General features: G+C 40.7%; 1 protein-coding gene across 3 annotated transcripts; it reads left to right on the top strand.

The window, feature by feature from the left end:
* Positions 1 to 10: 10 nt before the first annotated feature.
* Positions 11 to 6,181, top strand: fhdc3 (FH2 domain containing 3). 3 transcript variants are annotated; one of them, XM_079448734.1, is made up of 12 exons: positions 11 to 78; positions 1,095 to 1,639; positions 2,155 to 2,216; positions 2,644 to 2,743; positions 2,823 to 2,908; positions 3,029 to 3,129; positions 3,285 to 3,355; positions 3,432 to 3,539; positions 3,628 to 3,698; positions 3,790 to 3,907; positions 4,274 to 4,438; positions 4,592 to 6,171. In XM_079448734.1, the coding sequence occupies exons 2-12, from the start codon at positions 1,121 to 1,123 to the stop codon at positions 5,858 to 5,860; spliced, it is 2,670 nt and encodes an 889-aa protein (XP_079304860.1). In that variant the 5' UTR covers positions 11 to 78; positions 1,095 to 1,120; the 3' UTR covers positions 5,861 to 6,171. The 3 variants fall into 3 exon arrangements, with proteins under 3 accessions (XP_079304860.1, XP_079304859.1, XP_079304861.1); XM_079448733.1 differs by lacking the exon at positions 11 to 78 and adding an exon at positions 125 to 261 and having other exon boundaries at positions 4,592 to 6,181; XM_079448735.1 differs by lacking the exon at positions 11 to 78 and adding an exon at positions 139 to 265.
* The last annotated feature ends 3,233 nt before the right edge of the window (positions 6,182 to 9,414 follow it).

The following is a 9,414-nucleotide window of genomic DNA, read 5'->3' as shown; positions in this document are numbered from 1 at the left end:
CACAATAGCTGTTACCTGTTCGTTTATTTGAATGATGATGTGTTCTGTTCTCTCCGAAGCAGGCGGACAGAGAGTCAGGTGAGAGTTTCTCAGGTGTAAAGTGCGCGTGTGAGGAGGCGTGGCCACTTGCATCATTAAAGTGCTCGTGCTGGGTGTTTATGGCGTTTGACATGCTGATCGTCTGATGACTTTCTGCAGACAATGGACGTCAGTTGATGTAACAGTTGGTCTTTTAAAATAAACTGGATTTTTAATTTACTGGTAGGTAAATGTCGCTTGACCTCGATAACAGATGTTGCTTTTGTGCAATTGGTCTCATGTTTGAACATCACACATTTTAAAGTTTGGTAACTATGGTTGGGGGGATTTTCACTTGAATTTAGACCATTAAGTCCTCGATTGATGATAATGTGATGTCGATGCAGTTGTGATGCATGATAGTTTTTGTAAACACGCTGTAGACTTGCTCTGAGCAGAAGTGATTTTTAATGACCTTTGTGTGTTTGAAAGGTTACATTAAGTCTTATTTGTGTTTTTATTTTAGGAATGTGTTTTAGGGATATATTTATGTGTTTTGATATGTGATGTGAATAACTGCAACGCCAGTTGTGTTTCTTTAGTTAATTTTGTAGTTCCTTATACAAACGAGAGTTCATTTTAACAGCTTAAAGTCCTTTTCATAGAGATACCATAATATGCAAAGCATCATTTATGCAGGATGATGTTAATAAAATAGTTTGTTTGACTCTACAAGACCAATTTGCACAGCTGTCTGAACGGGTAAATTTTTTCATATCTGCCTTGTTATATCACATCACTTCAAATAGCTAGCTTGCTCTACCAGTCATTGTATTGGCATTTCACATTTATATTTTGCTAGGATGTACATATATTTTGACAATATTTGATGCCTTGCATTTAAAAAAGTAGATTTGAACAATCCTACTAAAGATAGCATACTTTTAATGTTTTGTCAATATGAATGATGGGTTAGTCTAACATTCAGTTTAGTCATCTTGCTATCTAACATGTTCGAATCTTCATCATTTAGCTGTTTTATAAATGTGTAATTTTGTGGATTTCTGAATTTGAAGGCATTGGACATCATTTGAACCTGTCAATGGATGGAGCTCCAGTTGTAACCACGGCAACTCTACCTCCCCATCCTCCTGGTACCTCCAGCTGCTTTCAAAATGAGACCTCACCCTTCCGATGTACCACACAGCCCCCACCTCCTTTGGGCCCACCTGCCCCACCACCACCACAATTGGCCTTACCACCTCCACCGCCTCCTCCGTTAGCCCTACCCCCTCCACCACCTCCTCCGTTGACCCTACCCCCTCCACCACCACCACCACCACCTCCCCCGCCACCTTCACCTATGGGGGACCCCTTCACAAGGACTGTCCACCGGCGCTCCAAAATGCGCAACTTCAATTGGGATGCCATCCCCAGGCACAGCGTTGTAGGCAAGCGCAATGTGTGGACGGCCCAGCGCAACCTTGAGAACTTTGAGCTGGACACCAAGCGCATGGAGGAACTTTTCAGCCACAGTGAGCAGCACGGTGTAGTTCGGAAGGGTGGGACAGTGCGGAAAAGTGTGTGGGGGCTTTCGCAAATGATTACGGAGACTGAGAATGTAGGTGATTTTTTACGTAATCAGACCTGTTTTGTTATTGTAACACTTTAAAGCAGGGGTGGGGAACCTTGATTCTGAAGGGCCCACTGTGCTGCAGTGTTTATCTCCAATCTAATCAAACACACCTGAACCAGCTCCTTAGTCTTCAGGATTGCTATAAACTTTACGACAGGTGTGTGTTTGAACTGGCTGAAGCTCTGCAGGACAGTGGCCCTCCAGGATCAAGGTTCCCCACCCCTGCTTTAAAGGATAGCTCACCCCAAAATAAAAATGATTCCATCGTAAAAGTGCCCTCATGTCATTCCAAAACTGTATGACAGAACACAGAAGAGATTCATTTTTCAACCGAACAACATTGGTCTAATTTACTTCTATTGTTACTGTTTCCATTTTCTCTTATTCAATATTTCAATATAAAGTATATCATAAATTGTTCAACATGTAACCTTCCGTATTTTATTTTACAGTAGGCGCTGTTGATTGTGTAATATATATGCTGCGGGTTTTTTTTTCAGGTTTCAATTATCAACTCCAAGAAAAGTATGAATATTGGAATTTTGCTGAAACAGTTTAAAAGGTAAGTCAAGGCAGATGTTGTCTACAACAGTGGTTTTCAAACTGGGGGCCATGACCCCAAGATGGATCCAGGCTGGCCACAGATTTTGTGGCATTTTATGAAATATAGAACATTTTCAAAGATTTTATGTGATCAAACATCAGAAAAATAAGACCACAAACCAAAAGAATTGATGTTCCAGTATCATATTACTGAATATCTTTTAAGTTTATTAAAATTCCAAGGTAACATTACAAGTCTTTATTTGGGGGGGCACAACGCAATGCACTTTACACAAAAGAAGCCTTGCAACGAAAAAGTTTGGGAACCACTCGTCTACAACAATCATATCTGAAAGAGCCTGCCATCCATTATGGGATTGCTGGGAGCTCACAAAATGACTGAGAAGTCATTGTTTTGAATGCATATCTGCATTGCTTCACTCCAGGTCAGCAAAGGACATTGTGGATGCTGTAAGGCACGGCAATCTGTGCTTTGCTTCTGGTAAACTAAGAGAGCTCAGCAAACTTCTGCCTGATGACCTGGAGGTAAACTAATGATACTAAACTATACTTTCCCTATGATCAGAACTGTTGTTAATGATGCTTTTGTGTCGACGCGTTCCAGTCAAAGAAACTGGTGTCGTTCAATGGGGATTTATCGCAGTTAAATGAGGCTGACTGGTTTATGGTGATGCTGGTTCAAGTGCCGGGGTGAGTTGTGCTGTCATGATTCATATGTAAACAAAAATACTCTGAATAATCATATTTACAATCTGAGTTGAGACACTTTTTAGAAATCTAAGATGATTCAGAACACTCATGTGTTTTCAGGTACAAAGTGAGGTTAAAGAGCCTGTTGCTCCGAGAGGAGTTTTTTCCCTTTGTGGAGGAGATGAAACACTCAATTGCTGTCATGACAGCAGCAGCGAATGGTACATTTTTTAACACCTTACTTTTACAAAAGTCTTAAACGGACCTTTTATGTTTTATCTTGTGCAACGTCTCCTTTTTTATAACTTTATCTTTGTAACACCATTGCCACATGAAAAAGTCATTAACCTTTGTTTTTCTCTATTTTGTGTTTCAGAACTGCTCGCTTGTGATGACTTGCATTCGATTATCAGATTGGTGCTGAAGGCCGGTAACTACATGAATGCAGTAAGTGTGAATCAAACTGTGTTCTTTAAACGGCATATGAATTCGTTATATATCTGACTGGCTAAATTTTGCACAGGGTGGATACGCAGGCAGTGCTATCGGCTTCAGGGTGACGTCATTACTCAAACTGGTAGACACCAGAGCAAACAAACCTGGCATGAACCTTATGCACTATGTTTCTATGGTAAACAAAGTCCGAGATGTTGAACACTAAATACGTTCGTTTTTTTTAAACCTAGTGACTGTATGCATTTATTTTTTATGAATCGCAGCAAGCCCAACAGACCGATGAGGTTTTGCTGCGATTCCCTGAACAGCTTCAGCACATTGGGATTGCTGCGAGGTAGGTATCATGCTCGCCTGACTCGATTCATGCACGGGGGCTCATGATGTTTTAAGATGCATTTCTGCTTTTGTTCATGAATGCAATACAGAATCCAAAAACAAGAGGTGGAGATGGACTTTCAAAGGGAACTGGAGAAAATTAGGCAAGCAAAAATAGATGCCAGTAAACTGCCAGATCTCCAACATCAGATGGAAGCATTTCTTCGAGTGAGACACAACTCTGTTATGTTTAAGAAACACAAAGTATTGTGTTTTTCAAAAATGAAAATTCTATCTTCAGTTACTCACCCTCAAGTTGTTCCAAATCTGTATAAATGTCTTTGTTTTGATGAACAAGGAGAAAGATATTTGGAGGAATGTACCAAACAGTTCTTGGACACTATTGACTACTAGAATAGGAAAAATCTTGTAAATTTGTTGTTCTGTTGAACACCGACGGTATCTTCTGGGTTTTGGGGCACTTTTGACTACCCTTTTTATTTTGTATAGTAAATTATGATTTTTTTATTTTTGGGTGAACTCTCCCTTTAAATATCGGGGCTTTTGGAGTAATAGATATTCACTCCTGCACAGATGGCAGACATGCGGCTTGAGGATGTTGAAGCCTCCCTTCAGGAACTGGACACCATCAGAAAATCTGTTGCAGAGTACTTCTGCGAAGACCCGTCCACGTTTAAACTAGAGGAGTGTTGCTCTATCTTTCATTCCTTCTGTGAGAGGTTTGAGAAAGCTACACAGGTAAAGTTTTTGAAAAACAGGATTTAAAATTTCACACAATGGGCTGAGCATTTCAATATTTTTTGTGGCAACTTGGCTCAGAAACCTTTATCAGATGATTTACTCTTATAATTATTAACAATGAATGCGCACACACGTTTCTATGATTTGCAGGACAACCGCGAACGAGAGGCTGCAGAGACTCGCAAGCGACAGCAGAGAGAACGTGAAGTGCTGACCAGAACGACAAAGCGTCGGTCCACCGCCACGTGCTCCGACCGAGATGTGACAGATGATGCCTCTGGTCTAGAATCCGTCCTGACAAGTTTCCTCAACCAGCGTGCTCTTCGCAGAAGGCCCGGAGGAATCTCGCCTGTCACGGACAGCCCCGTAAAATTTAAGAAAAACAACAGCCCTCAGGTTGAGCAGCGTGAGGGCAGGGGGGATCTCGACAGCCATGCCGAGGTTCCTTCCAAAGAGGAGGAGAAAAATATCTGTGACTCGAAAAGCTCACGGTTTTGTGAACCAGAAGAAATCTGCCAGATAGCATCTTGTGCTGTTGATGACATTCAGCGCGCACGTGCTGCGTCGAAGAGAGGAAACTGCGTTGATGAAAAACTGATTCCTGAAGGCAATGAATGCAAAAAAGAGAACCAAGAAGCTTTAGTGGCATCCGAGAATGAAGAAGTGGTCAAAGAAGAGGTGAAGAATAATAGAGATGCGAATAAAGGAGAACTGGAGGAAGACGAAGCGATAAGAGAAGAGGAGGATAAAATGCCTGAGCTCACCGGTAAGGTCTTACGCTTTCAAGATTGCATCGGAGGCCCGACTGAAACCTCAACACCCGGTCGTTCCCGAGCTCACAGCGTGTGCACGTCCACCCCTCGCCAGAGGGATTTAAAAGAGGTCGATCTAGCTTTGCAGAATGGGATAGGAGGTCTGTGTTCACCATGGACCATTCTTAGTCCTCGCATCTCTCCTCGTAACACGCCACACCGTAGCACGCCTCACCGTAGCACGCCACACCGTAGCACGCCTCACCGCAGGCACTCTTTTAACCTTTCAAGGTTTGACATTCTCGATGATGGGGTTTGGGCATTACCTGATACACCTGTACGCAGCAAGCCCCCATCTTTGGCTCACATTGGCAAGATTTGCTCCGAGGATGCTGTTTCGTGTTCTCTGGCGAGTCAGAATGCAGGTGTGGCAAGTGCGTCTTCACTACCAGACTGTCCTTCAAAGCGAATCCCAGCAAAGGGGACGTTTGTGAGGTCTGTCTCGCTTACTGATGAAAAAGAGCCAGCACTCAACTTCAAACTGGGACAGGTCTTTCAGAGACGTACAGGAGAGGACCTTCCTCCAGATAAAAGACCAGAACCCTCGGCACTTGTAACTTTCTTTCGACGATTCGGGGACAGACACAGGGCAGGAACATTCAGTTAAAAGAATGCCTTTCCAACTCTCTAGTTTTAACAGGGTTTAACCTTTACGGATTTGGGGATGACATCTTTTTTTTATTCCTGTCACAATTGATGACGAATGAAGACAAATGGGAAATTGTAACATTCGTGATGTCTTTTGTGTTTAAAGGAACACGATGCAGATGTCATAGTCTTAATATTTCAATTTTATTATTTGAAGACTTTGTTGTTACTAACAAGCTGTTTTATGTTTTTTTCTAAAACTGATTTTATCTTGTTTGTTGTGTTAAGTCTGTTGTACATTTTCATGTAATAAAGTGTGGATTCCACTTTACAACCTTGTGTTTATTTACCACAAAGACGTTTATCAGCACACTTAAGACCACTTCGGACGACGTTAACCATGCCGGTTCAACTTCCTGTTTTAGATTTCATGTTTAAAACCTGTTTTGAGCCAGGAATACTACAGTTTTGTAAAGTATTGTGTACTTCTGTCTGTCAAGGGTTTATTGTAGGCCGTCTCAAAGATATCTGAAGTGTACAACAGATTTCTAATATTCCACTCCGGCTATTATTTTGTTGCCCTGGAAATGGTTTTGATGTCTCTGCCATGTCTTATATAGCTTATATATTCTATGTAATCAGAAAAAAAGTCTAAGCTTAAAAGCAGTTACGGTCTCCGCTCTTGTTCATCAGGATAAAAAGGCAAATAAGGAGAACTGTTGTCTAGGTGATGGTGCATGTTTCCAGTGTGATCTTCTTTGGCTGGTGTTGCAGTAAAGTAATACCTCCTGGAAAAAGATCAGCAGAGCACAGACTCTTCTTTCATACGGTACCACACTCCTCTGATTTCCCACAATGAAGCCTAATTTTGATCCTGAAACAATCTGTTATAGATGTTGCTGAAGAAAGTCTATTTGTGTGACCACGAGGGAAATTGTAAGTACCCCATCATTTAATCCACTGCCAATTTGCCAAAATACAATAAGAAGCTGTGATGGTGTCTGTGCTTTTGGTGTCTCAAAATCGAAACAAAAACACACAACTTTTGAGCACCTTTTAAGTGTTCAACACTAGTTAAAACATAATGTTTTACTTTAAATCTCAAAATGTCAACAGTTTTGTGTCCAGATAATGTTTGTGTGTGTGTGTGTGTCCGTGTGTGTGTGAGAGAGAGAGACTTGCAGTTGCAGAAAAGAACCAAAGAATCCTTCTAATGCCAAAAGCACTTGAAAACAGGGAACTCTCCTTTTCTAAGCTCTGTGGGCTGAACAACACCGCAAACCCTCGGTCTTGTGATTTGATTCTGTTACATGAAGTATGTAGCCTACAACTTATCTATTTTGAATATAAATCGAGAGAAGAAAATCGAGTATGCTAGTACAAATTCTAAGATAACCAATATTGATAGTTGTTGATTAAATCAATATGAAACTTTAGCTATTTTGATACAGAGTAGTACAACTTTAACATGACACACCAATGCTTAGTGCCAGCATATTTACAAATATGATGTGGTTGGCAACTAAAGCAGTGGTGCGAGTAATACAGACATTGTTGACAATTGTTTATGTGTTGAAAATGAAATGTTGTGTTGGGGAACACACATGAGAGCTCTTTCACAAGGAATGCTTTAGCTGTAGTATCAAAAGCGTGCACTAGATGTCACTATAGGTCAGTAATTTTTAGTAAATGAGTTCTGTACTGACATGCTGTGCTGAAATAACGTGCAAACGTTTAAGAGCCATTGAGGTGTCTATGCCAAGGACACATATTTAAAGTGTTCTCAGAATTATTAATATTCTGAATAGTAAGTTAATAAAGGCTGATATTAAAAAAAATTGTGTGTGTTTCTTTAATAACTTGTTCTTTTTAATAGATCACACAAAGTTTGAAGGATGTCCCCCTGTTTTTCAGCATGACCTTTGAACCAAGAACCAAAATGTTTTGGTAAATTGCCCTATATAATTCCATTATTGAATTATCCATGTTGAAATCAATCCTGAAAAGTGGACTTCAGATCAACAAAATGCAAGCATATGCCATCCATTTTTCACTTTACGATGTGAGATCCATAGACCTACAGACTTGTTGTCTGAAAAGACGATTACTATTATGTAGGTATTGTAAATCACAAATGGTCTTGTCCCAAGACATACAGTACATGATAGAAAACCAAATAATTTCTGTTTTCACATTTGTCGAGAAACAATTGTATGATGTTGTCATAATTGCTTCCAATGTTTCCTCATCTGTAAGTCGCTAGATAAAAGCGTCTGCTAAATTACTAAATGTAAATGTAAATGAGACATGATTTAATGTGCGCTACTTTCAACCATTGCTGCAGGTTTGTCCAAGTATGCAAAACGTGTTAAAAAATTATGCCCATTCGAAAAACACAAAACGTTTGTTAAGGCAAGACAGTGTTACATAATTGTAAGCAAGAACATGCCGCTGTGTTGTGTAATGTGTATTTTGAGTTCTTTGGAGGGAAACTGTAGCCTCACATGTGATGGCATCACCACCCCGAGGTTTCCCGAAGAGAGGTGCATTCTTATCAGAAACAGAACACACGCTCACATGCATTGTGCTGATGTTGAAGGCTGGCTTTGTGTAGTAGTCACATGCAGTTTAACATGTGTTGGTCCTGCAGGTCCACACTCCTATAAGAGTGTTGTGTAGGCTACTGAGCATTAGGGATGAGGTGGAGGAGAAGGGGAGACGAGGCAGCTTGCCATCTGGGCTTTGCTGCACTGGATGCGGTCGCCATGGCAACATGGCCTTTCCTCGTGCAATCAAATCAAGGAATGGGATCAGACCCTGCCCACCCTTCTTAGTGTGCAGTTGCTTCTTGCTTTTATCAACAAAGCTACGCCCCTTTCAGAAACCCCATCTCTAATAATTTTCTCTCCTCCTATTGTGACTTTCGTTGGGAGTACAGATGTTCGGGATGCTAGTGACTTAGTAAAAAAAAGTATTCCCCTTCATTTGACAGGAAGGTTATTTTTAGCCCGACTTTGAAGGCTGATGTGATGTGAGTGATCCCTGCCACCCAACAAGTTATTTTTCTGCTCTTTTTGCTTGTTTGCTCTTATGTATTTCTACATTGGTGGAGAATCTCTCTCTCTCTTTCTCTCCCTCTCACTCAAACTTCTCTTTAGTAATTTGTCTTCTCTCTCATGCCATTACTCCGTCATTATCTTGTCTCCTTGATTTTCTTTGATCGTTTCCTTTTAAATCTTTTTCCTAATTCTGAATGCAAATAAGGCTTCTCATCTCACCCCAGTGCGCTAAAGACTTTGAACAAAGGAGCTTTTTATAGTGGTGCCAATGTGCCCACAGTTGCCATCATGCAGTTTCATCACACCCGAGTCATTGATGTACTTGCAGATTCACATCTCCGATTTAAAATCTGTATCTTTATGTATAGATTGCATTCTGATAAATTGTAGAAATGTGTGATAAAACTGCAACGCTGGTCATTTACGCTTGCTGAATTTCACCATGTGTTATAATGCAATATACAATGCTCTGAATTCAGTAGTAGGAAACTATTTGTACAATAGAGTAAAACAC

Source organism: Barbatula barbatula (assembly GCF_947034865.1).
Source record: "Barbatula barbatula genome assembly, chromosome: 24".
Lineage (NCBI taxonomy): Eukaryota > Metazoa > Chordata > Actinopteri > Cypriniformes > Nemacheilidae > Barbatula > Barbatula barbatula.
The sequence above is the reverse complement of the archived record's forward strand: the minus strand, read 5'-3'. Positions and strand labels throughout refer to the sequence as shown.

Excerpts from the sequence above, each read along its gene's own strand:
- fhdc3 (XM_079448733.1), top strand. The coding sequence starts at position 1,121 with ATGGATGGAGCTCCAGTTGTAACCACGGCAACTCTACCTCCCCATCCT. Across the intron at positions 3,356-3,431 it reads CCGGTAACTACATGAATGCA|GGTGGATACGCAGGCAGTGC; the intron begins GTAAGTGTGAAT and ends AATTTTGCACAG. Across the intron at positions 3,699-3,789 it reads CACATTGGGATTGCTGCGAG|AATCCAAAAACAAGAGGTGG; the intron begins GTAGGTATCATG and ends AATGCAATACAG.